Below are 27,944 nucleotides of genomic sequence, written 5' to 3' on the forward strand. Positions count from 1 at the left end.
ACTTAAAACTTTTTATTTAGGGCTTAAACTATAAAAATACCCTGAACTTTATAACTTGTTGCAAAATCACTCTGCTTTGACTTTTATAACTCAGGCACCACAATCTTGAAATTTAGATATATCGACACTACAAATTCAAAAGTAACAGACTTTTAAATAATATATTATATTAGTAAGACTCATTAGTTATCTTTGGATTAACTTAACCCAAAGAACTAAAACGCGATGTTTCTATTGCTCTATCTCTTTTTTTTTTTTTAATTTTTTTGAATCGTTAGTCTCGTTCGTTTCTTTTTATAATTAAGCCTACGCTCGAGTGTATGGTTAGTTCCATATACCATATCAATAAAAAAGTTCTTTTTTAAAAATGATATCATTTTGTTTTTTTTTCTTAGTATATGATAAAAAATACTCTCGTTTAGAAAAAAAATATTATTTATAATTAGTTTAGTATATAGGTGAACTCATACTTGGTCGGTTTTTCATTGTATTTGTTAGTTTTGCATGTATGAACAAAAATATCAAATGAGAGAAATTATGTATTAGAAATGAATTAAAGGTATAACGTGGAATAGGCGGTGGGAATATACAATTATTTATTATTAATAATTACTTTTAAATATAATATGAATGGACAGATCTCATGTAATTGGATGGCTTTAGCCTTACATATGTAGAATAATTATTCAAACATAACTATAAAGTAATGATTGTTTATAATCTTAAATGTGGGTTAAAATTATAGATGTATAATAATTTATATTATGGTACATAATTTTCAAATTTATAAAACATCAATTCTATATGTATATGATTGAAAAAAAAATGAAAAATAATTATAAAAGAAATGGCAAAGAATTAATGTCATGTCACATAATTAGAAAAATAAACAAACAAAATCTTTTTTTTTTTCACTTAAAAATGTCCCAATGAGAGTGAAAAATGGAAAATGGAAAATGGGAGTACCAATAAGAAAGAAACAAATCTGAGTTTGATCGAAATAATATATTTGTCATTTTGCTACAAATTCAAAATCTGGATCAACACATATATCGTTTTCAGCTAATACATGGATTAGGTGAGGAGAGAAAAAGTGTCACCCACAAATCAATTCCCTTTTTCCAATATTCAAAAGTAAACAGTAATTAAGGAGGGAAAAATCTTTATATGCGTTTACTTTGGTCTTACCTTATGAAAAAGACTATGGAGTAATACTCGAGCAATGAGATGGGATAGCGAAGATACTTTCTTTTTTTATCAGAGATTTTGAATTTGAACCCTAGGGAATATGGAGTCTCTTTAAACATTTGAGAGTGAGCGCAGAAACTCGATTGATTAATAACAGAAGTGTGTGTTAATTACAAATTTGATTGATAGTTAATTAATAAAAGTCGATTTTGAAACATAAACTTGGACTTAGTAGCACATTCTTTCTTAACGCGTAGCATTAGAACCACATTACATTTTCTACTTTCGTGTGAAAAACAAGAAAGGCTCCATGTAATTTTCTTTTTTTTTTTTTTTGGTATATATGGGAGGTGTAATGAATTAGAATAACATTATAAGCTACACAATAGGAGTAACGAGTAATCCTAACCTTTATGATGAAAATGACTCGAACTTGAGATATCTCACTCCCTATATTTTCTACGAGATGTAGAAAAACCAATCAGATCATACCTGATTGGCAAAGACTTCATATAGTTTAAAATAAAACTATATAAATATGTTCATCTAAAATTCTCACTTTTCCTCTTTTTCTCTCATACCTATCTCTCTCTCTTTAAAATGGTTAAGCATGTCTGATACACTACTGTTCTAATGAATCTACAAGTTATGGTGGCTGAATTTTTGCTATAGTGGAGAAATATAAGAAAGAGATAATATATAAAAGATGAGAAAAAATTACTATTTTGCCGTTGTATTTTATCAAAATACAGCACTTTGTCTTTATATTTTTTTAGAAATACATAATTTTGTCTTTATCTTTTGCTTCATTATACTTTTATACTTTTATAAATTTCTGTCGATTTCTTGTACTTTTTCATTAAATACAAGGATAAATTAATTATTTTGATAAATTATAAGGACAAAAATATTCAATAAATCCAGAGACAATTAACTAATTTTGACAAATACAAAGATTTAAATAATAAATTTTTGATGAAAAAGTATAAAAATTTGACTGAAAGATATAACATTATAACATAAGCAAAAACATAGATAAAGCTGTATATTTCTAAAAATGCATAGACAATATTATATATCATGGCAAGATGTAGAGCTTGTTTGGTAAAATTAGCTGTTTTGGCAGTTGTTAACTGTTTGAATAGCTTTTGATGAAAAGCTAAAAGCCAAACTTTATGGATTAATTTTTCAAAAAACATTACTTTAATCTATAAAAACTAATTCAAATGCTATATTAATGAAAACTATAAAAAATAATATTAAAAATTATTTGAAAAACTGTTGCCCAACATTACCAAAACAAAGTAATAATTTTCCCTGAGCTATATTAATTTTCAGTAACAATGGAAAACGTATCTCTAAAGTTAACTCCACTCAATGGACAGAAAGAAAGCACCGGAAAGTGAGCATTAACTTTTAACTTTTTTGTTTAAAAAAAAAAAAAAAAAAGAAAACAAATTGATAGATGATGGCGATGAGAAAATTAGGGAAAGAGATTGGACTTTTAAGTAACTTCCATACTTGAGCACCTGAAGCTTTTCCTATATATAGCTTCAGTTTGTATAAGCCTATCAGTAACTTCCACATACATAAAACTATATCAGTTCTGTTTGGTTATATGGATTATCTTATCTTTATTGCTTTATTTTGTGTAAGCATTCAATTTTTATAGTCGATTCTTCTTTAATTTTCTTTTATGTTTTTGACAAATATAACTCTTATTATCATCATCATGGCAGTTTCTTCTAAAAGGAAGTAATGCTTCCCTACCTGCAGAACTGTATTGGAAGACCATGTTACCAAACACTCCAATTCCGAAAGCTCTGCAAGATCTTTTAAAGCCTGGTTAGAAACTTAATTTTTTTTTTTAAATTTTCTTTTTTGATTAATTTATATTAGTGAGGCAAAAGTAACTATTATATTGTCACATTTTGAATAAAACAAATAGTAAAAAAGTTTTTTTTTAAAGAAAAAAAGTAAAATATAATAATAATTATTCTTATACTAATTAATAATAATATTATAGTGACTTTCAATAAATTTCAACATTAATAAATAAATTTTTGAACCATATAAAAAAATGAGAATATATTAACTTATTGAATAAAGTTATTAGTTATAACTATAATTTTTATTAATAGTGTAAAGATTAATTGAATAAGAGATGATATAATAATTGTGAGTAAAGCTAAATCATTATGAAATATTGAAATAAATAATTTAAATAAGTAATTTAACACAGATTAAAAAATAATCATTATTAATATTTTCGGTTCAATGTAATTGTTTTTCAAATTCTGGTTTTATTAAAATTTAAATTTGAATGTATGATAATTTTTCCTTCCATTATTATATAAATTTTAATAATGAAATTGTTAATTGAGTTTAATGAAATTAGGCCTTCTTTTTAACTGATATTCATGGCAATCTTGATGATCTGCATATTGCAAGAAAATGCAGGAAACGACACCGCTTTTTCATATCAGGAGAAATATTCTCCAAAGATAAAGCCACAAAGGGTAGATTACGGAACTGGTTATTGGTCTGAGGATGGAAAAATTAATAAAAATATCACAGCTAATACAACAATATTCTTTCTATACGATGATCTTCGTCCTAACAGAAAGATGAGACTTGCTTTTACTAAATCTACAAATGGAACCAATTTCTTGCCACTCAAAATTGCAAAAACTATACCCTTTTCGAGTCACAAGTTATCGAAAATTCTGAACTATTTTTCGATCAAATCTTCTTCGAAAGAAGCTCAGATCATGAAGCAAACAATTGAAGAATGTGAGGCACCAAAGTTCAGCGGAGAAGATAAATATTGTGCGACATCTTTAGAATCGCTGGTTGATTTTATCGTTGTAAAGCTCGGAAAAGAAGTTAAGACATTTTGTAACGAAGAAGAAGAGAAGAATAAAATTCAAGAGTATACAGTTTTGAAGGGAGTCAAAATGATAGGAGACAATCCAATAGTGTGCCATAAGTTGGAATATAAATATGCAGTATTTTATTGCCATAGTTTTAGCTCGACAAAGGGTTATTCAGTTCCACTTGTGGGGTTTGATGGCTCTGAAGCTGAAGCAATTGTTATTTGCCACACAAATACCTCAGCTTGGAACCCTAATCACTTTGCCTTTCAAGTTCTTAATGTCAAGCCAGGAGGACCTCCAATTTGTCACATACTCAATAGTGATACAATTGTTTGGATTCCTCGTTAATTAGGTTTGGAAAATGTTTCACATTCTGTTGAATAAGTTTTGTAATACCAACATGAATTTGGAGTTCAGATGTTGATGTGGATATTTGGTACCATTTAAGTATACAAAAAAAATATATTTGGTCTGTCTAAAATGTCGTGTGTGTATTGCGGGGAAAATTCCACTCTTGAAAGCATTTTAGACATTTTAGCTGGCCACAGTGAAAGTTGTGTTAGGCTTAACTTGGCCATTTGACAAAACTCTTAATTATATATGCGCTTAAACTACGTGGAAAATTGTATCAAATGGAGGCTGTCTCATCAATTTTTCTCCTTACTGAATTTAAGTATACGGGCTCATCTAATCTTACCCGTTATTTTTCTACCAAGCAAACTCTCTCTGCATTTTTATGGTCTACCATTTTATGTTTTTCTTTTTTCTTTTAATTATACATATATCTGCTGCACCCTTGAATAGTTTCTTGATAATAACTTAAAATACGGTCCGGTTAAAGAATCTCATGGATGATTGTTGTTTTAATCTGCAGTCGATGGTTCAATTAGAAAGTCATACAAATATTAATATATAAAAATAATTATAATATGATTATAAATAATTAAAAAATCAAAGAGTAGGTTTGAGTCAATTGGATCGATGAAGATTAATTGGTTTGACTACGATTCACTCATTTAATTCGATTCTTTTTTTTTAAATAAATCAAAAGTAATATTGATCCGATTTTAAATATAATTTAATGGTTTCCCAATTGGCCATCCAAACCAAGTCGAATTCAATAACCATTCTTAAAATTATGATTTCATGTCCACTTAGAACTTTTTATTTAAGGCTTAAACTATAAAAATACTGTAAACTTATGACTTGTTGCAAAATTACTCTGCTTTAACTTTCGTATATCAGCCACCTCAATCTTGAAATTGAAATATATAGGCACCCAAATTCAAAAGTGACAGACTTTTAAATAACATATTATATTAGTAAGACCCATTAATTATCTTTGGATTAATTTAACCAAGGAACTAAAATGCAACTTTCTCTTGCTCTATCTCTTTTTTTTTTTTTTTTAATTTTTATGAATTTTTAGTCTTATTCCTTTCTTTTTATAATTGTTATTTTTGAGATTTGGTCTCTCTCTGAATATTTCTTTTTTTTTTTTTTATTTTGTTTGTAATGTATTGTTGAATCTTGAAAAGGAGCTTGCAATCAAAAATAAAAATTAATGTCTTTTTCTTATTACCAATTTGCAGTTTCTCTTCTTCTCTAAGCAAGCCATGCAACCATAGCTTTCTTTCCATAGCTTCTACAACTATGTCAACTACTCAAGTACTCAAATCAATTTTATCAATTAGTTGTTTAGAGATTGATGGTTTTAGGAGACAAAATGTTTTAATTGTTTACAAAATGTTGCGTTATAGTTCCTTAGGTTAAGCTAATCCAAGGATAACTAATGGGTTCTACTAATATAATTTTATTTAAAACTCTATGTCACTTGAATTTGGAGTGTCAATATCTAAGTTTCAAAAAAGGGGCGTCGGAGATATAAAAATTGATTTTGCAACGAATTGCAAAGTTTATGATATTTTTGTAGTTTGAGCTTTTATTTAAAGGCAGACTTGTAAATGGTGTTGGGTTAAGAATTTGAAAGTTTATCACTTAATGACTTTGAAATTGATAGTCAAGCATTTAATGACTTTGAAATTGATAGTCAAGCACTTAAATGACTTTGATAAATAAAGTTTCCTCTGATAAATATTAAATTAAACATCATATTTTTAGTCATTTTGAATTGAATTTATAAAAAGTGTGTTTTCTTAGTCTAAAGTATGTTTTCTTAGTCTAAAAGGGAATCTAAAAAGGGATAATATCTTTACTTTTTTTTATTTTTTTACAATTTTAATACTCAAAATAAAAAATTTTACAATAATGACACAATTCTTAGCATTTTGTAATTTAAGATTTTAGTTCAAAAATGCAATAATAAGGCGATAAAATTACTTCAATTGTCAACCGTGTGTGATCTAGTTATATTATTTTTTCAACAGTGCGAAGAAAGTAATATCTCGAGTTCGCATCATCTCGATCACAAGAGTTATCACTAATACAGTGACTCAAGAAAAAGTTATCCCCTATTGTGTAGCCAATCATGTTATTTCAGTCCACTAAACCTTCTTGTAAATAAAAAAAATTACTTTAGTCAATGTAAACTGACCAATTAGTAGTTTTGTAATGTTAATTTGATGCCAAAGTGATCTCCACTCTCAAAAGTAGGTTTAAGTGGAGTTCCCCTGACATTTGTTATTATATATATTTATTAATAGGACTATATTATCGAATTTTTAGAGAATTATCTCGCGCTCTTAGGTATTCTCTACCTACCACCCTGTAATGGATTCGGGTACAAATACCCCCTCAGTTGAATGTCGTTAGAGCTTATTATCACGCGTGACTTCGGTCACAAAGAAAAATTTCCAAATCAACGCGTAATTTGGTAAGAATTTTTTATTCTTTTCACTTTAACCCCTTAAAATTTTTTATTTATCCCTCGATGCATAGTGAATCTCTTAATATATGGACGTAATTCAGTAATACTCCGCCCGTAATTAAGTGATCTTAGCCATGGCCTGCCCCACAATCTTTTACCAACTGTTCTTCCTCCTAATTCTACTCATCTTTCTGCTTTCTTTTCATGTCCCTTCTGCTTTTGCTGCTATTGAAAGTGAAACAAATGCCCTTCTGACATGGAAAGCCACTCTTGATGATCAAAGCCAATCTTTTTTATCTTCTTGGACTGCAAAAACCAATTCTTGCAATTCTTGGTTTGGTATTCACTGTGATGAAGCAGGAAGTGTAACCAATATAAGCCTTAGAGATACTGGTTTAAAAGGTACGCTTCAAAGTCTAAGCTTCTCTTCATTTCCTAATCTTCTTCATCTTAATGTCAGTAACAACTCATTCCATGGGAATATTCCTTCTCAGATTGGCAATCTTTCCAGAGTAAATATTCTTGATTTTTCTCTTAATCAGATTTCTGGTTCTATTCCTAAAGAAATTGGGATGTTAGGGTCTCTTACTTATATCGATTTATCAAATAATCCTTTCACTGGTACAATCCCAACTTCTATTACAAACTTGACAAATTTGCCTGTTCTTTATATTCATGAGACTGAAATTTCGGGATATATACCTCAAGAAATTGGTTTAATGAAATCCCTTATTCAGGTTGATTTATCAGTAAATAGTTTAAGTGGTAAAATTCCAACTTCTATGGGAAACTTGACCAATCTGTCTGAACTCTATTTTAATGGCAACCAACTTTCTGGTTCTATACCTCAAGAAATTGGGATGATGAATTCTCTTACTGTACTTGCGTTGTCAAATAATAGTCTTTCTGGTTCAATCCCAACTTCTATAGGAAACTTGACAAATTTAATCTCTCTTTATCTTTCTGATAACCAACTTTCACATCCCATACCTCGACAATTCGGGCAGTTGACACAACTAAGTTCAATATTTCTTGCAAATAATCAATTTTCTGGTAATCTACCATCAGAAATGAATAACTTCACCTTTTTGGAAGTTTTCATTGTGTATAACAATAGTTTTAGTGGTCATTTACCAGAAGATATATGTAGTGGTGGGTTGATTAAGGCTTTTGCAATTACTGGAAATAATTTTAGTGGGCCTATCCCAAGAAGCTTTAAAAACTGTACCAGTTTAGTCAGGCTTCGTATTGAGGAAAACCAACTAACAGGAAATATATCTGAAGTTTTTGGAGTGTATCCGAATTTGAAATATATGGATTTAAGCGGCAACAAAATTTTTGGCGAGCTTTTGTGGAAATGGGAAGATTTTAGCAGCTTGTTAGCACTGAAAATCTCGAAGAATAATCTTTCTGGCTTCATACCATCTGCAATAGGAAATGCACCATTATTGCAATGGCTTGACCTCTCAATGAATCGTCTTGTGGGGACAATTCCAAAGGAATTGAACAAGTTAAAGTTGTTAGAGCTTTCTCTTCAGGATAACAATATTTCAGGTGAAATACCTGAAGAAATTGGAATGTTATCTGATCTTGAAACTCTTAGTCTGGCAGCAAACAATTTGAGTGGAGCAATTCCTAAACAGATTGAAGATTGCTCAAAACTATTGTTCTTGAATCTTAGCAAGAACAGTTTGACAAGGAGTATTCCTTTGGAGATTGGGAAGTTACATTCTCTGGAAAGTCTTGACCTTAGTCAAAATTTATTAACAGGAAAGATACCACCGCAACTTGGTGAGTTGGAAAGATTGGAGACATTGAATCTCTCTCGCAATATGCTTTCAGGCTCAATTCCAACTAGTTTTGATGATTTATCAGGCTTAACAATGGTGGATATATCCTACAATGAGTTAGAAGGTCCAATTCCACACATTAAACCCTTTCAGGAGGCTTCATTTGAAGCTCTTCGAAACAATAGCGACCTGTGTGGCGAGAACTCTAGACTAAAGGCTTGTGCTTCTCCTGCAATTAACAATGCTAATAGAAAAAAGGGCAGTAAAGCTAATAGTTTAATTATTGCTCCAGTTGTTGGCGTTACAGTTCTAATTATTCTCTTTGTCGGAGGATTCTTAGTTCTTCGCGGAAGAATCAAAGGCAGAAAATTTGATTTGGAGAAAGATGAACCAAATTGTGGAGGTACTTGTGCAATATGGAGTAATGATAAGGACCTTCAATATGAAAATATTGTTAATGCTACCAACATGTTCGACTCTGAATATTGCATTGGGACTGGAGGTTATGGAATTGTCTACAAAGCTGTTTTGCCAACAAATCGAGTTGTTGCCGTGAAAAAACTTCACCAATCACAAAATGGAGAAATGATTGATTTCAAAGCATTTACAAGTGAGATTACTGTGTTGATGAACATTCGCCATCGAAACATTGTCAAGTTATATGGTTTTTGTTCGCATGCCCAACATTCATTTTTGGTTTATGAATTTATTGAAAGAGGAAGTTTGAGAAATGTCTTAACCCATGACGAACAAGCAGTGGAATTAGGTTGGTTTAAGAGGATAAATGTCATTAAAGGAATAGCTAATGCATTGGCTTATATGCACCATGATTGCTCTCCTCCGATTATACATCGAGACATCTCTAGTAACAATGTTCTATTGGATTTAGATTTTGAGGCTCATGTCTCTGATTTTGGAACAGCTAGGCATTTGATGCCTGATTCGTCGAATTGGACTTCATTGGCAGGTACATTTGGATATACAGCTCCAGGTAAATACCTTATGACCTAACTGGTTTAACTATTCTTGAATTTGTTTGGTATTTAAAAACTTAAGAATCATAATAAACTCTTACTATACATTTTTTGCAGAGCTAGCTTATACAATGGCTGTCAATGAAAAATGCGATGTCTATAGCTTCGGCGTAGTGACACTGGAAATAATAATGGGAAGACATCCAGGCGATTTCATTTCATCATCATCATTGTCATGGCCAATTGACAAGCATACTCTATTTGGCAGTGTGATTGACCAACGCCTCCCAACTCCTCAAAATAGAGCTTCTGATGCATTGATGCATACTATAAAACTCGCATTTGCTTGCTTGATCACCAATCCTCAATTTCGACCAACCATGAGGGAAGTTTCTTCACAGCTGAATTGAAAAAGCTCTTCTCTACTTGTTAATTTGTTTATATTGCTGTCCGTTTGAAATTTCTTGTTTGCTTTCTTTTTAGCAAAATCTCATGTAATTAATTTGTTAGTATCTCCAATATGTCAACTTCAAATTTGGTATCCAACTTTCATATGCTCTTTGTACATCATTGTGAATGTACAACCATACCATTGCCAATTTCTCTACATTGGACTTATTTATTTAATAAATGCCTACTGTACATTCATTTCATTCCCAAATATATGTTACATTTAACAAAATAGTTTGTTCCCACATACTTATCGTATTTATGAATTTTACAAATAATGAATTATTTTTTCATTTTTATCATTTATATATAACCAATATTAGAACTTACACAAATTAAGGATATTCAATCTATTCGATATTAATGATATTGTTAGAAAAAAACTGAAAAGTTCTATTATTGAAAACAGTATTAATGACATGGTTAGTTACTTACGACCTCTTTTTCATAATACTTAGACACATTTGGAATTTGGCATCTTTTAAAAAAAATTATTAAATTTATTTAAGTTACAATAAATTATTAAATAAATTGATTGTGTTATCCTACTTTATTGCTAGTATAAAAACCATTAAACTGAATTAATAACTGCTGCTAGTATACAAAGAGTAAACATGAAAAATTAATTTATTACTTTTTTAAACTACAAGTGTAACAAGTATTTTGAACAAACTAATTTTATTAAATTGTAACAAGTATTATGGAATAGATGTAATATTTAGTTATTAAAAAAAATAAAAGCATTAATATTATTATATTAGAAAAATTGAAATTTTTATTTTGTAAATAATATTAATGATATTATTAATTATTAAGTTAATTATTGAAAAAAATTAAAAAATATTTAATATTATTATCGAATTAATGTTAATATTAGCCCAATTAATATTTAAATAAAAATAATATAAAAATTATTTTTTTTTAATTTAACACTCTAAAATTACTTTTTGTCATTTCAGTCATTTAATGTTTTAATATCACGACAGTGTACATGAATGTGCCTCTCGTTTTATATATTTATACAAACATGGATAGTATCGAAAAAAAATCCAACCGATTTTGGAGAGTAGAGAGAAGAATTCATTGTTAAACTAAAAGTTAAACAGTCCCCATCATCCAAAGCGAGCCGGTCAACAAACACACTTCACTTTTCAGAGTTCAGAGTTCAGACCCTTCACTTCCCTTCCTTTTCTCTTTCATAAAAAAACCCACTTGTGAAAAGCTCTAACTTCAACAATGAAGGAATCATCACATTCCATTGTTGAATCAAGAGAAGAATTTATGATTTCACCGGCAAGTCAAGAAAACCCCATTTTCAGAAAAGCCCATTTTCTAAAACCCTCCATAACTTCCAACCTTGAAAGATCTTCACTTTCTCTCCCTTCTCTACCACCCACTTTTGATCCCCAGAACTGGCCTTTGAGTGTTAACTTTCATGGATGGAGACATCCACAAAGGAAATGGTCTGCATGGGTCAGAAAAATGGCTTCTTTCCATAAGCCCACTTGGAAAAAAGCTGGTATATATGAAGCAATCTTGAATTCTACTTATCAAATCCTTAAAAATAATTTAAATAATGATTTAATTCTAGGGGTTGCAGAAAGATGGTGCCCTGAAACGAAATCGTTCATTTTTGCTTGGGGTGAGGCCACAATTACACTAGAGGATATGATAATTTCAGGGTACTCTGTTTTAGGGTCCCCTGTTTTTAACCCCAATGAAACAGAGGAATTGAAGGGAGTTAAAGAGAAATTGGTCCAAGCAAGAGTGGAGATAGTGAGGACCAGTGCTAAGAAGGCATGTCAGTATCTTTGGTTGAATAAATTCATGGATAGTGGTAGTGAAATAGAGCATGAAGCTTTTCTTTCCTTGTGGTTATCAAGGTTTGTTTTGTCTACTTCTTTTGATGTTATCTGTGAATGCATTTTTCCAATTGCAGTTCATTTGGCTAGAGGTACTAGGCTTGCTTTAGCACCTGCTGTTCTTGCTAGCATTTATAGAGATTTGAGCATATTGAAAGAATGTATAGTTTCTTTTACTACATTAGCTGCTGATAAGGGTAGTGAGGCCAAAGATGATAATAAATCAAACTTGGCTGTTACAATTTTTTCTCCATTTCAGTTAGTTTTGGTTTGGGTTTGGGAGAGATTTGTGAAACTTAGACCAAAGCCTAATTTGATCAAGAATGGTGAGCCGAGATTAGCCATATGGAACAACCTAAAATGCAAAAGTGGGCAGTGTGGCAATGAGAATGTGAGGTTGAACTTAGACGACTCGTCTAAAGAAAGTTTCAAATGGCGCCCTTATACGAAAATTGTGGAGAATTGGGACATACCTAAGTTTTACAGGGAGCAGGAAATGTGGGTGTCAATGAATTCGGATTTGGATGAAGAATTACTGTCATTTATTCGATGTTTGAGGGTATCTGAGCTAGTTGGAATTGAATGCACAGAACAGTATCTTCCACATAGAGTTGCGAGGCAGTTTGGAATTGATCAAGATGTTCCAGGTTCTGTTCCTCGATCTAATGAGAGTCTTGAGGTTGCTTGGTGTTGTTACAGTAGACGAATTAGTGATGTAAAATGTTACATTCCCTCTCGTTTTGTTGAGACAGATGTTACCACCCGTTACTTGGAATGGTGGAACCGTTCTGTATCGACTCCACAAGACACAAGTAAAAGTGTTGTGCAACAGAGGAAGAGTTCCACTTGTTTCAGAAAAACTGCCGAAGTGTCAAAAGGGAAGCAGGTAAAAAATTTTGTTAGTAGTTTTAAAACAAGACCAAAAAGTCTCGAAGAAAAGAAAGCGGCTAATAATGTTAAGAGGTTAAAAGCATCAACAAAGACTTCTGAAGTAATGAAGAAAGATGAGTTCATCTCAAGCTTTATAATAACGCCAAAAGATTCAAAGAGAGCAGGGAACAATGAAATTCTTATCTCAAGTTTTAAGATAACACCGAAGAAAGCAAAAGAGAATAAGGAAGACAGCAGTGACTTTGTTAACTATGGTTCTCCACCGAGCAGCTCTAAAATATTTCCTCAGATATTAAAACGAAAGAAAGTTGTAGATAGCTCGGTTGCCCTTGGCAGTCCGGCAAAGCAATCAAAAACCTCGATATATAGTTCAAGGAGAAACAATGAAGAGTATGGAGAGTCTGGTTCTCCTAGTTGTGCTTCTAAGACTCTGGCTGAAATTAACAATCTTCCTGTTCCTCCTGGATTTCCTCCGAAATGTCGTAGTATTGAAGCAAGTGGCCCTAGTGAGGAAAATGATGACCTGACAATCACTCAGATGCTCAATTTGTGTGAGAAGCATGATTTTTCTAAACATGGGCAGTGTAGCAACGAGAAGAGTTTATCAGGTAAATGTCAAAGCCATTCATCTGAAAGTAACAATGAGGCTGCCAAAACTTCAGTACTTGAAGCATCAGAGGAAAGGAATTTAAACACTGAAGCCGTCGAGAATGGAAAGGGTGGCGATTGCGAAAATGCAAGAGCTCAATCCCTGAGTCCTCTATCTTCCACAGCAGATAATGGGGCTCTGAACTTTTTGGAACCAGTGACATCAGTGGAAAAGATGAAGCATAGTGAAGCAGCTGAGAATAGACATGATAGCAATTGTAATGGCAATGGTGAAAATGCATCCAGTCAATTAGGTCAATCTCAGAATCATTCATCATCAAGTGAAGGCAATGAGACTTCTAAAAATTTGGAGAAGCAAGTAATATCAGCAGAAAAGGTTACAACAGAATATGCTAATGATAGCAGGGCAGGCAGCCAGGCTCATAAAACGGACAACATTACTGAGAATGAAGAAGGATGCAGTAGATATTCATTTGATGCACTGGAAGTGAAGCTCGAAGCTCGAATTAGGAGGCTTGAGAGGATAATGGCAGAGCGCAAAGCAGTAATGTTCTGACGAGTATATGCTGACCGCAGGAAGTCATAGTGAAGTCACTGGAATTCATGACATTTCCTCTTACATCATAACTATGGTTGCCTGCTTTCTCAAAAAAACATAACTGTGGCTGCCTGCCTGCCTGCTTGAACTGATAAATAAAGTTGGTTCAAGAACAGTGCAAGATAATAGTGGCACTATAGAAAGTATTTTACTTTGTTTCTAATGAATCCTAATATCTCCTTCCTTCTAATCTTGCAATGTAATTATGCAATATGTACTACTAGTTATTATAATTAAAAAATAATTATTTATTAGAATAGTTATATCAATTATTTATGTTTAACTATTATTTTTATGTATATTAAAATTATATAGAACACTGGAAATTTAATCAAACTGAATTTGGCTTAATATGAGTTGTCTAATATCCTAATTGTCAAAGTTCTATGAATAGTATGACTTGCTGTCCCAGTAATATTTAAAGGTTAAACATGTATTTTTAATTAATAATTGATGATAGGCCAAGAGTGACTTTTAATGTGCAATTGAGTCTAAATTTAATCAACTAAACAGGTTCACCCCTCTGCCCTACCATTCTTTCTACCCCGCTTATAGTTCTCCCTACAAAGAATTTCCTCTCTTTAAGGTAGGCCTGTAAAATTAGGTACTCAAATTGAAACTCAGGCGGTAAGTAATATTTGTATTTTCACCTGATTATTATGGGAGTCAGTCCAACTCGAGCACATGACTTTGCAAACTTCCCTCCTATGCAGAATTTCTTCAAAACTACTAAACATACATGGACATTCTAGTTTTCCCAATTGTTCTTCCAAGTATGTAAATTCTCTGGTTGAAATTGACAATCTTCCTGCTCCTCCTGGATTTCCTCCGAAATATCATAGAATTGAAGCAAGGGTCTATTGAGGAAAATAATGGCCTCACAATCACTCAAATGCTCAATTCTTGTAAGAAGCAAAATGTTTCTGAAAGTGGGCAGTGTGGCAATGAGAAGGCTTTATCAGGCAAGTCTCAAAGCCATTCATCTAAAATTAACAATGAGGCTGCGTACTTGAAACATCAGTGGAAAGAATTTACATTGTCAAGAGTGGAACTGGTGATAGCGAAAATGCATAACAAATCAAGGACCTTCCCATATTTGGTTGATCAATTTACTCAATCTAACCAGAGCACAGAGGCTGCATGGAAAACTTACAGTGGATCAATTGGCATTTGGTGATGCCAAAACTGAAATAATATTATTATTCCATCTCATATTTTAGCAGGGGAAGATGCTATAACTCATGGTTTACAGAGTAGCAGAAGCAATCTGTCAGACTTCCAACGAACAAGATGCCCATTGGACAACAATCTTTTTAGCATTTTTCTTCAAATAACAGCCACAACCTCATCAAATCAGATATAAAATCTTCCTGCAACTCACCAGTAATCACTCCCAGCTGCACATAATAATTTCTATTTTACCTACTTACTAGTCTTCAATATTTGTGTGACAGTATATGAAGCAAAACAATTGGCACCAGGCAATGGTTTTACAAAACCTCAAATACTTAGAAAGTAACATTCAATTATAAAAGCTAAATTTAATTCTTTCTTGGCAGACAGCTAGAAGAAGTGCAATTAACGGTAGATACTACTAAACTATCCATCTTTTAGTTAACTGAACTGCTATTGAAAAAATCATCAACTGACATTAATGATCATCGATGCAACATAACTGAATCAAAAATGCATGGCTCATATATACAACATAAAAGAAAACCAAAGAAAAGATAGTAAACAATGCACGAACAGTATACAACTCCATTGGATAGCAAGTGGAAGACTACGAATAAAATGATATCAAATTCCATTAATCAATATATAAAAACTTCTTTGCAAAGATAGACCCCTTTATTCTACAATAGAAGTATCAACATTATCGCAGGTGAAAACTTTAAAATACATTAAGTTTTGATAAGATATGTAAAATTGATGATAATGAATACTCCGTTCGATCCTTCTAGAGCACCACCTACAAATGTTCCACTGATTTAGTTACCAAGATGCTTTCTTAACACCATTGAGCATACCCTTCGATGCCAATTCACGGAAAACAATACGAGACATTCGGAAGAACTCATAAACAGCACGAGAACGACCAGTGAAAATACATCGATTCCTCACACGTGTAAAAGAACTATTTCTTGGCAACTTTGACAGCTTCTGATGGAATTTCTCACGCATTTCAGTAGGAAGCTCAGGATCTCTAACAAGGGCTTTATAAAGATTTCTTTTCAATTCAAATTTCGAAGCAAGCAATCTCCTCTGATTATCTTTTATGCAACGATTCTCCTCATACACAGACATCTTGCACAGTTTTCCCCTTAAAACAATTAACCAAACAACAAGAGTTATAGTAAGTTTTACATGGAAACTAAAACAACATCACATTTTAATTCTTTCTCACTATTCAGTCTCATATGTTTAATTCTTCTACTGCACTTTAATATTATTTGAGTGTTCTAAAGAATTTGAAAGTGAAAAAGAAAAACAATTCCTATCAAACGCCGTTATACACTACATCTGTTGCAAGAAGGTTGATTTCGCCAAAGAATTAAACAAGCCATTTGTAGATACGCCATAACCAGACAAACAAAATCCAAATTACCAATCAAGAGAAAAAAAAAATCGAACTTTAAAGAGAGAAATACAATTGTAGATTTAAGATACAAATTATGCAAATAATTGATTGGAAAATCAGAGATTATAAGAAAAATAGACTTACAAGTGAAAGATCTGCTAGGGTTTTAACAGTATCAAGTGAAAGGGAAACAGAAAACCGAAATACCGTACACGCCGATTTATATAACAAGGCATAGTTGTTACTTTGTCAAATAAGAAAGGGCAGTTTTGGCAACAAAATATTATTAAGCCCAAAGAAAATATAGGTAGGATTATCAATTTTAGCCCCATCTAATGAGGTCCGTGTCATCTGATTAGAGAAGACTCCGGGCTTGGTATGATATATATTAGAAAATGTGAAATAAAATTCTGAAAGAGAAAATTATAAATAATTTTTTTTTTAAAAAAAGATAATAATAATAATAATGATGATGATGATTCTTTTAAAATTTTAATTATTCGCAACAAAAAAAAAAAAATCTCAATCCCCAAAGGAATTCTATTGTTTTTTTTTTTTTTTTTTTTTTTTACTTAAATCATGATGGATAACATCTAGTAAAATAAATAGAGGACATGATAACATTTTAATGGTAACATCAGTCGGATTTCAGAAATTAATTCGTAATTCCTTAATTTATTTTTCAAAAGGATCTGATAATATTTTTATTAATTTAAAAAATATTCTTAAATTCATAAATTTTGTGTGTATATGAAAGAAAAAAGGTGTGAACTTTACAAAATTAGAAGCACGTATTTGTGCCATTTTGTAAATAAAAAAACATATTCATAATAACAAACTTAATTTCCATTTTAACAACACAATTTTACAAAATGTTGCTAATTAATCCATGGACCAAAAAACAGGAAATGCTAACTAGAACGACCACCAAACAACTGATTAGCATTTTATACAGAAAATATCAATCAAACAACTGATTAGCATTTTATACAGAAAATATGAGACACGGGAATTTAATTATGTATTTAATATTGGACTTATAATGAGTTAAATTTACCTTTAACACAAAATAATCGCACTCATTATAATTAATTCACCCTTCACATTATATATTATTTTAATTAATTGTATTTATCAGACGTGCGACTAGCGTACTCCAACAGTTTCTCAATCCTTTCCTCTAAACCAAGATTCTGAATTACTTCACTTGCAGGAGTCTCCACATAGTCATCAACTTCGATTGGATTATCTTCTGTTCCTTTCCCAACTTTTTTAGCAGCAAACTTAGTTCCTGATTTGCAGTTCTTCAATTAACTGGGCTCGATCTTCACTTCTTTACCTTTACCATCTGATACACCAGGACCTTCTTCTTCTTCTTCTTCTTCTTCTTCTTCTTCTTCAGTTTGTACTTCTCCGACCACCGGCTGACCAGTCCCGTCCTTTATAGTTTCAGGAAATTTTGTTTTCGAGTGCTTCTTTTTCTAGTGAAAAATTTGACAAAATTATGAAAATTAGCAGCTTCTGCAATATTTTCAGATTGTTCGCATTCACGAGCATCTGCTTCAGTTTCAGGATTACTACTTATTTCATAGTTAGGATCATCATCACCATCACCATCACCATCACCACCACCACTATTGTCAGGATTACTACTTATTTCATAGTTAGGATCACCATCACCTTCACCATCATTGTTCAAATCTCCTTAAACCCTTTTCTTGATTTTTGAAGCAGCAGCAATACCCTCCTTTTGATCTTCTGTACCAGAATTTTCTGATTCTTTCTCATTCGACTTAAGATTCCCGCTCAAATTTCTGCGTTCCCCGAAATAATCCTCAACCCCACATTCTCTAGAAAGTTTCCATTTTTCCACCAATTCAAGTACCTAACTGAAACACCAGGCTCATAGGATTCTGATGCAACAAAGATCCTAATCTTTTTATAATGATCAAACTCCATATAAGAAAATTGAATAGCTGGAATATCCGGGTCAATTCCCAATTGCATAGCTACACGATGAGGCAAATACTTCTCTATGCAACCAAAACCCTTAAGCTCTGAAACTACTAGGCACTTAATTTAAGACTCTAATTCTTCATTTGCACTGCTCAAAGAGTCAAACACTATCTCTCCAGAATGATCAAAATGGTGAGTCTAAGGGCGCTACGGGAAAATTTCAGGAAATTTCATAACATAGCAAGAACAGCAGGACCAAGCTATTCTTTTCCCTTGAGACAAATTGACTGCTAGAGGAATAGTTTCTTTTCTAACAATAAACCTAGAAAGCGAAGGAAACACATACCTTGATAAGTGATAAAAATGCAGCATGTTCTAATTCACTTTCTTGTTCTCCTCCATATAAATCTTCCTCCAAACAGAAATATTAGAGTTTCTTAGTCTTGAACTGTACGTTTTACTCCTTGTAGTCTCTAATGCTTCTTTTATCTTAATTAAATCTCCATTAACAGGAATATTTATCGATTCTCCTGTAAGTGGAAACCCACCAATCATCGTTACATCTTCAAGGGTGATTGTAGTTTTCCCCATGGGAAAAACAAAAGTATTAGTCTCTGGACACCAAAATTGAACTAAGCCTCATATTAAATTAGGGTTACAACTTATTTTATATCTAGAACACAAGATTGCATCAAAGATTTTGCCTTTTTTCCAAATTTCTCCATGTTTGGCTGCTAACTTAGATACCCATTCTAGCCATTTGCTCGTGGTTTTTGCCCAACCTTTGATAGTAATCCTTGAACGCCATTCTTGAGCTTTCTTGCTGTTTTGGGGAGAAAATTTCGGAGAGTCAAGGAGTGTTCGGAGTTTTGATAGGTTGATCAAGACTACAATCAGCAAAGGGTTTGAGGAATCTTGCAACTCTCACTGTTTCTTTCCCATCTTTTGTCGATGCATTTTTTCTTTCCTTGACTCATAAATGGAAAATGCGTCTGATTCTTTTCCTTCCTGTGCTGCCATCACTGAAGAGAATAGAAACAGAAAGTTAACCTCAAGCTATAAGGATTATGTAGGCAGCGATGGAGCAAGGCACATATTTTTCTCTGTTTAATGGTGGATCTTTGATTAGTTTTCACACCTTGTAGTATTACTTTGGAGTCTTGGACTAATGTTTTGGTTATGAATTTTTAATCAACCGAAAAAATGAAATAATCCCTTCAACATGAGTTAAATAACATAATCAATAAATTGTAGCTTACCAATTTCAAGCAATAGACTAAAATCTCTATTTTCCTATTAAAAAAAAAAAAAAAAGAGGTGTTAGTTAGCATAAGGAGTGAGCAAAATTCTCCAAAATTTGAGAATGTAAATTCAATAAAACATTTTGTAGTTGTTGAGAATGATAAAAACCTTTACCACTCAAAAGGATTACGTATATACCAAGTTAGCTATAGTTTTGCAAGCCATTAGAAGTATATCAACCACAGTATATAATGATCAACCTGAAGTGTCTGTACTTCCATTCATACTCATAAAAGTCATATCTCTTTGTTGAATCGTTGTGTGGATCTATTACATTTCGTTCCTCTGAGCCTTTTAATGAAAATTTTGTAAGTTCTCATTAGTATACAGACCATCAGAAATTTATTTTAGTCAAAATTTTGTAAGCAATCATAAGTATATGGATAACAGTACAGAGTTTGGTTTTACCAAAAAAAGAAAAAAAAAAGAAAGAAAGCTCCCATATTTTTCATTTCCATTGAACAAGAAATCCGGAAATTGCATAGCCTTGTGTGTCTATTGATAGTTATTTTTTCAGGACTCTACATTTAAAAATATGCTTAATATGGGAGTTGATTATTTTTCACCTTACCAGAAATTTTATTGATTTTCTAATCTTAAATAAATAAATCACCAACTATTAAATATTTAAAAAGAAAATAGGGCTGACGGTATGAAAACAGTATAACTTATGAATGACCTACAAGTAGAAAGAAGAGCAGCTAGTTGATACGACCTGCAAGAGAACCCGTAATCATAGCTCAAATGGTGATTTCTGAGAGATACAAATCCAATGATCCAGACAGCAAATCGAAGAAGGCAATGATTCATGAAGCCTGTATAATTAAAAAGTCTTTTTATTTTTCTGACGTGATAATTAAACAAGAGCAATGTGATATCTGAGTTGCTGTAAAAAGCCAAAACTAGGTTTACTGTGTCAAAGAGGGTCTCCCTTATTGTGATTGACGGCTATGGCAACTTGTAATTTCAGGTTACTACCTAAGGAATACATCATCAATTTGGTTACTCTGTGATGATAATTGGAGCATTTCTCTATTGGTGGGCTAAATTTATTCCTAATACTTTTATGTAAATAACTTTATGACATCCGATTAAATATTTTAATTTATAAAATTATATTATTAAATACTTTAATTTATAAAAATTATTCTGTTAAACACTCAATTTTAAATTATATTAATTAAATATTTATTAAATAGTTAAAAAAATATTAAAATTATTATTCAAAATATTACACTAACCACATCAAGTATATATTTTTCATGTAAATGCTAAAAACATTAAAAAATTATTATTGCTGATACGTAGAGGTATATAATATTACCAAAATTCATAATTTTACATGAATAATAGATTGTTTACAAAATTTTGTATTGCTCTAAGTTTTTCTTTATAATTGACATGGTGATGTTGCAACTTTCTTATTATTTGATAAAAACTACAATTAGAATAAGGCACTGTTCGGCAATTTTAGCGGTCTAACAGCTATTGTAATAGCAACTGTTGTAATAGCTTAGCTCTAACTGTTAGCGGTTAGTTGATGCTATGATATTAGATTAACAATTAATTAATATTAGCTGTTAGTTATTTATATAGCAGTTTAAAACTAAAGTGTTCACTAAAAATAAATATTTGATTAGCTGTTTAATATAAAATGACAAAAAGAGTAAAGTCATAAAAATCGAGGTAAAGACAAATGATGGATATAAACATTATAAAAAATTTATAAAACACTAAATGTTGAGAAGAATAATGCTAACACTTGCCTCAAACTCTAAACGTTAAGATAAATATGACATTACCGAACAATGTTCCTACCAAACAGAGCCTAAATTACACATTAATTCATGTAATCACACATAATTCTAATTTGCATCACCTGTAGCGAATTACAATTGAATTTAATGTGCCCTAATTCAATCTCGTTCAATAGAATTAATTACTGACGTATTAACGGTCTAACGAATCCTTAGGTGCCCTAATTGAAAATCATGTCACTTTTTGAATAACTTATTCAACTGATACTTCAATAGAATCTCATTCCTTAATTTTTTTTTTTTTTCAAAAATTGATTCATATATTCACAAGTAATTACATATAATTCCAATTTGAATCACCTATAATGCTACAAAATTGAATCTAACGGAGGTTTACAATCTCCGATGTATGAGTCAGTCAAGGCACCTATACTGCTCTGATTACCTTATTAAAGAATAAAGACAATCGCAAAGTATATCATCTAACATTTTACGACTACACAACATTCCAACTTGAGGTAGCAACGTTGACACCTCTAACCTGTTAGAGGAAATGCATTCACAGTACAGATTGATAGTTACAATAGACTTGCGCAACTTTAAAATAGTAAGAATTATGAATGAAAAAGATCGAAAGAATATGAGAACCAACTTATAAAACAGAATTTTTTTTTTTTTTTTTACTATTTCCCTCTTTTTAGAAGCAAGTTTAAACACAGAGATGAAAGCATCAGAACCATTGGATTATTGAATCACCATTGACACTGTAATGGTGTCTCAGACGACCGTCGTGAGAAATATGAAATCCAAATTCATCATTTGATTTCAATCTGTGTATAAACCAAAATTCAAAATAATAATGCCCCTGGGGATGCCAAACCAGGATTATTTCAATATTATTAAACTACAGAGTGCATAATATACTCCTAGAAACAAATGCATTTCACTTGTAACTGCTGCACCACCAATAAAGATTAGAACAAAACTAAAATCCCTTTACAGACATACACATTTTCATCTCATGGCATGCAGCATTTTACTGGAAAATATTGTATGCCGATACTGAAATTCACAAAACGAACTGTGATGATTTACTTCCAAGAATATGTTATAATCTACTGAAGTACACTACTGTTTCGTTGTTAGTTTCTTCATTATGCACCCCACGACTCAAAATATGGATGGAACTTCAGGAGTGTATATGTCCATCATGAATCCCTGGCTCCCAATATTCAGGAGTGTCCATGTCCATCATTAGCAGACTGGACCACAAGCAAAACTTGCAAGCACACATTTCAAATCATAAGAAACATGGCATCTCTCAGAATATATTAATCATCAACAGATCAGTCCACTACTTTCAATTAACAAGCAATCATCATAGAGATGCAAAATCAGTTCTAATGTGCAAGTGATGGAAAGGAGATGACTGCATTATTAATAAATCAAAACGCCAATTTCAATCTTTAACTACTGAAGGAAAAAATTCATCAGCAAAGTTCCTTTTGGAAAGATACCAAAGAATAATAGACATGAACCAAACAGGCAAAAGTAAATCCCTCAGAATTGGTTTAGTCATCAGCGGAAATCAGCCCACTACTTTTATTCTATATAAACATCATTCTTCATTGGGACCCAAGCCAGTAGTTCATAAAAAGACAATGCACAAAAAGGGTATAGAAGAAAACTCTCAAAGAATAAAAAATCATTGTTGGATTGATAAAGTTTTAATCTGTCTTTGAATATTTGCAGCAAAAGATAGAAATTTGAGCAAACTTGAAAACCCCATAAGGCAATAACACTATAACCACAAAAATCGAGATAATTGCAACTACTCGTATGAATATAGCTCTAAAAAAGGACTAGTTTGCCAAAAATTTAAAAAGACCAGATTGTTTACTAATCAAAGATTGTTGTTTTCTTTTCTGCATCTACACCGGTTGCCGATATAAGAATCAGATTTAAGAATAGAAAAATCTAGAGATTACCTAATACGTCTGTGGAGGTATCAACAAATGTTTCTCTGATTCATCTTAATCAGAGATATGCTAAATGTGAGAAACTGCAGCTGAATGCGGCTCTGAGATTAGGTTTTAGTTAGTTGCCATATATTGTGAACTTGTGAAGGAACGAAAAGATAACTTGCATGTTAGTCCCTAACAATTATAAAATTATATTTCGACCGAGAATCTTTTTTGCTTTTAAATTGACCCAAACGGACGTGACGTTGTGGAGAGGCGCATAGAATTCATGGTCAAACCTAATTTTTGACCAACCACAAATCCTTTTGAATTACCTCTTCTGAGCTGTTGTTGAACGAGCTGTCGTTCACTGACTGGTGGTAGAGTGTTTAAAAAATTTTGAAATTAAAATTATAAATAATAATCAGAATTTTTTCAAAATAAAAAATAAGTAAGGTGAAAAATTAATCTGGATTAGATAAAATAATAGTATGATTTATTTTTTTAAAGGAATAATATTATGTAGTTACTAAATTAATATTATTATACATTTCAAATATATTTTTCATTGAGAATTGTTTTTACATGTAAATTAATAAATTAAATAATCTAATACTTAAGGATGCACCATCTGGACGACGTATTATTACGACTGAATACTGAAAAGAAAATTTACTTAAATTACGTTTATACATTGTCGAAGTCTCGAAGGAACAAAGAAAATGTGCACTCAACCGACACTTGAAACGAATTGTCGTTCAATCATCAAAGATTCAGTTTCTTGCTCATCATCACAGTAGCCGAAGATATTCGATGCCACGCCAGCATATAAAGCGTCGAAATCTTATGTATGCTTGAGATTCTGGACAGTTTGGGAAACTCGGAAAACAAGCTATGGAGACGCCATTACCGACAAGAAATCTAGTTATGAGTCTCCTTCTATTACTCGTTTCCGTCTCCAGTGTCAAAGCTTGGACGGGTGAAATCCGAGGAAGAGTTGTTTGTGATGTTTGTGGTGATTCTTCTATTGGCCCTGAAGATCATGTCTTAGAAGGTCTTTCTCACTCTCTCCCTAAATCTATGGACTGAGGGTTTTTCTTTTCTTTTCTCCTTTTTTTTTTTTTGTGTAAATGCCTGTTCTTTTGTTAAATGTCTGAAGTGGGTTTTCTCTTTCACTTGAAATTGCTCATGCATTATTCTCAAAATTGTTCCTTTGGTCAATCTGTGGGTACTGATGCTTTAATGATTGTAGCTGGAATATTAGCCTAGATTTATTTAGATTGTGATTAACTCGGTTTTGTAATTTCATTTGTGGAAAATGATTTGTTGAAAATTTTTGTATTTTTGATTTGTGAAATATATACATACTGATATTTATCTGCGGAATTGTAATGGTTGAGGTTGGGTCTATGCTAAATTCTCTGCTTGGACTCTGCTACAGGTCTTCAATTCCGTTTTGGGAATTTGCTTTCTTTTCAGTTTCTAAATCTTCTGTATTTCTGTTGATTAAAACTGGTCTGCAGTTAGATATCTGTCTCGGAGTTTGCTAGAATAATAATTTTTAACTACTCATGCTTAAGTTATCGGGTTTTCAAAAGATTATTTCTTTCCACTAGTCAATTGAGTTACTTGTTTCTTTGTGAGCTTTTATGTTATTAGATTAAATTGCTTCAATTTATGCCTGGATTAAAAAGATAAATAGAGAGAGAGAGAGAGAGAGAGAGAATGAATTGATTTGATGTTTCTAGTTTTTTCCATTTTTGTGTTTCTTATGTTACAAAATACATGATCAGTTTTTTTTAGCTCTCAAAATTATTGTGTGATAAGGTACGCGGTTCTTGTCTGTGAAGTTCAATGATCTTTTTTTTTTTTCCTGGAAATGATCAGAGATGGGTGCATAGATGGACCTTGCAAACTTGAGAAGTACAAAGCTGAAAAACGTAGAAATTGCTACTACACTATTCGTGATGAAATTTTCAGTCGCTCCAGCATGAAAATTATAGCCTATATCTTCTTGTTGAAAATTTGTTGACGCAGTGACCATATTGTATAGAGGAGAAACTTAGATTTTCATTTTGAAATAGACTGAGACTAAAAGTGGTAAGCTTGAGGTTAATATCTCACAATCTTATTTAACTGTTTCTGGGAATAACTTGTTCAAGGAAATATTGTTGATTATGTGTTTACTAGCGTATTCATCCTTCTGTTGTCAACATAATTTAATGATACTCTTAGAAATCTTCCCAGAAAAGGTAATAAATAATACAGATAATGCATTGTAAAAGAAAAAACTTGGATTATAGGCTGCATTACCTTTCCATTCTACTGTAATATGGCTGTTTATTGTTACCTTCAATCCTATCCATTATAATTAGCTAGGGAGGGCAACTAGTCTTTTATATTTGCGCTGCAATTGAATTATGCTTATTTCAAATTTTGTCGTCTTGGTTGGTATATATATAATAGGGCTATATGAAATGAATTTTGAGTTCGTTGGGCTATGTGATTCATACCCATGGAACCTCTTGATGTGTTAATTCTTGTGATAGACTATGGTCGCATTTATGAGTATCAGCAGGATAGACAGGTGAGATTTCCTTGTGATCTTATTCCCGTTACATTGGTAATGAACTATAATAGATATTTAAAATTCTCAACTGTTATATTGGGTGGAATTTGAAATTCATAAAGCAACAGTTAACTCGCTTTTGTAATGTGTTCATATTCAATGAGGTGTTAAATGGAGTGGTTTTGTTTCTTTTGATCCAGGTGCTGAGGTAGCTGTTCTTTGTATAACAAAATCTGGGGAAGTTTTGAATTACCAAGCATTCACAAATGCAAAGGGCATATATACAGTGGCTGAGACTATGCCTGAAAGTGACCGTTGGGATGCATGCTTGGCACGGCCTCTCAGTAGTTTCCATGAACACTGCACCCATCTTGGGCAAGGAAGCACAGGGGTGAAGTTCAGCTATAATCGTCCATCAGGTTATTCTCATACCGTCAGACCCTTTGTTTATCGCCCTTCTAGTGTGCCAACATACTGCATCTAGATATTGCAATTATCATGTATAATCTTCTTAAGAAATTGGGCCCGATCTTCTATAAGAAATTAGAGAACAGATTAGTTCATGTTCTTCATGAGCATTTGCTGTAATATCTGAATGTACATGTATGTGATAAACTTGGCCTATGGGTCACCGATATCTTTGTTGTTGTGTGGATAAATACATATAAACGACAGAAAAATGTCAACTTTGTTACTCTTATTGCTATATCCAAAATCTCTTGGAGCCAAACTGTCAATCGGGGCCATGTATGGTTCGAGCTTAAGAATGAATCCGTTTTTCTAAATGCTTGTAGGCTCAGGTCCAGGTTATTATTTTGGGACAGCTTATGTTCACTCAACTAACTCTAGACTGAATTTCTAGCTGGTGTTGTTATGGTATTTTAACTTTGCGTTGAGATGGGAAAATTATGTCTGAAATGAAATTTTTCTCTTGATTTTGACCACAAATACCTCCAGTCATTGGATAAAGCTGTACTTCAATTTTTAAAAAAGTGGTAGATGAGAATTTATGAAAATACCATAATAAAGACGTTTATTGTCCGTTCTTGATTCAACACATTTCCACTGCAGTGTCCGAGTAGATATTGTTACTTTCTCTCGAATCATAATAATATTGTTACTTTCTCTCGAATCATAATAATATTGTGAAATCATTGAATTATTTATTTCTCTTGAAATCTCTTCAATATTTTTTTTTTTTACACACGAAAAACAACCATTACATGGGCGTGGCTACAGGTGGTTCACCCTAGCTTCATTTTTTTTTTTTTTTTTTTTTGGAGCACTGGGGAAGTGATACGATCCAGATTTATAGACAGGTCGTAATGCATTTACTGTTAAGCCATATCTTGATGTGCATTTATATAAGTCCTTATGTCACTAAATTGGTATAAATTTTTGTAGTTGAGAGAATTCAAATTAGAGATTTCCATTTTACACGTAAGTACGAAGACTAATCAAATTATATTTAATAGAGTTTTGACTTTTTGTGTTGGGTTTCAAAAAATTTGTGGAGATTAATGAAGCATTCCTGGAAAAGAAATTTCCAAAATCACAATTTTTTTTTACTGGAAAATCGCAAGTTGAAAACTATGAAATTGTTGAAATCATTGTAAATAAAATAAAATAAAGAATTTCTGAGACATTATGGGTTGGATGGTTACCGAATGCTATAAAATTACCAAACGACTATTTCTTTTCTGGAATAGTTAAACGAAAATAATAATAAAAAAAGCAACTTTTTAAAGGAAGA

General features: G+C 31.9%; 5 protein-coding genes, 1 long non-coding RNA gene and 3 other non-coding genes across 9 annotated transcripts; 4 read left to right on the forward strand and 5 right to left on the reverse strand.

Moving 5' to 3' along the window:
- The first annotated feature begins 3,668 nt into the window (after window positions 1-3,668).
- LOC105633264 (BURP domain protein RD22) lies at window positions 3,669-4,412 on the forward strand. Its single transcript, XM_020678912.3, has one exon. It carries the CDS (start codon window positions 3,816-3,818, stop codon window positions 4,410-4,412), a length of 597 nt encoding a protein of 198 aa, XP_020534571.3. The 5' UTR covers window positions 3,669-3,815.
- A 2,592-nt stretch (window positions 4,413-7,004) lies between these two features.
- On the forward strand, window positions 7,005-10,316 carry LOC105633265 (uncharacterized). Its single transcript, XM_089723756.1, has 2 exons — window positions 7,005-9,672; window positions 9,773-10,316. The coding sequence occupies exons 1-2, from the start codon at window positions 7,026-7,028 to the stop codon at window positions 10,063-10,065; spliced, it is 2,940 nt and encodes a 979-aa protein (XP_089579882.1). The 5' UTR covers window positions 7,005-7,025; the 3' UTR covers window positions 10,066-10,316.
- An 835-nt stretch (window positions 10,317-11,151) lies between these two features.
- On the forward strand, window positions 11,152-14,334 carry LOC105632927 (uncharacterized). The gene has a single exon (XM_012215395.4). The coding sequence runs from the start codon at window positions 11,342-11,344 to the stop codon at window positions 14,021-14,023; it is 2,682 nt and encodes an 893-aa protein (XP_012070785.1). The 5' UTR covers window positions 11,152-11,341; the 3' UTR covers window positions 14,024-14,334.
- Window positions 14,335-15,841: 1,507 nt separating this feature from the next.
- RPS14 (mitochondrial ribosomal protein S14) lies at window positions 15,842-16,927 on the reverse strand. The gene is made up of 2 exons (XM_012215396.4): window positions 16,791-16,927; window positions 15,842-16,388 (listed from the first exon to the last, which is right to left on the reverse strand). Exon 2 carries the CDS (start codon window positions 16,370-16,372, stop codon window positions 16,061-16,063), a length of 312 nt encoding a protein of 103 aa, XP_012070786.1. The 5' UTR covers window positions 16,373-16,388; window positions 16,791-16,927; the 3' UTR covers window positions 15,842-16,060.
- Window positions 16,928-22,167: 5,240 nt separating this feature from the next.
- Window positions 22,168-23,797, reverse strand: LOC110009331 (uncharacterized). The gene is made up of 2 exons (XR_002284238.3): window positions 23,650-23,797; window positions 22,168-22,940 (listed from the first exon to the last, which is right to left on the reverse strand). It is a non-coding gene; the product is annotated as an uncharacterized LOC110009331 (long non-coding RNA).
- Window positions 22,387-22,487, reverse strand: LOC119371319 (small nucleolar RNA Z161/Z228). The gene has a single exon (XR_005178921.1). It is a non-coding gene; the product is annotated as a small nucleolar RNA Z161/Z228 (small nucleolar RNA).
- On the reverse strand, window positions 22,977-23,050 carry LOC119371321 (small nucleolar RNA R21). Its single transcript, XR_005178923.1, has one exon. It is a non-coding gene; the product is annotated as a small nucleolar RNA R21 (small nucleolar RNA).
- Window positions 23,216-23,297, reverse strand: LOC119371320 (small nucleolar RNA R21). The gene has a single exon (XR_005178922.1). It is a non-coding gene; the product is annotated as a small nucleolar RNA R21 (small nucleolar RNA).
- A 630-nt stretch (window positions 23,798-24,427) lies between the features above and the next one.
- Window positions 24,428-26,891, forward strand: LOC105632929 (Pollen Ole e 1 allergen and extensin family protein). Its single transcript, XM_012215397.4, has 2 exons — window positions 24,428-24,676; window positions 26,392-26,891. Exons 1-2 carry the CDS (start codon window positions 24,517-24,519, stop codon window positions 26,673-26,675), a joined length of 444 nt encoding a protein of 147 aa, XP_012070787.1. The 5' UTR covers window positions 24,428-24,516; the 3' UTR covers window positions 26,676-26,891.
- Window positions 26,892-27,944: the final 1,053 nt, after the last annotated feature.

Source organism: Jatropha curcas, chromosome 7, assembly GCF_041381405.1.
Source record: "Jatropha curcas cultivar XTBG-Jc1 chromosome 7, XTBG_Jcur_1.0, whole genome shotgun sequence".
NCBI lineage: Eukaryota > Viridiplantae > Streptophyta > Magnoliopsida > Malpighiales > Euphorbiaceae > Jatropha > Jatropha curcas.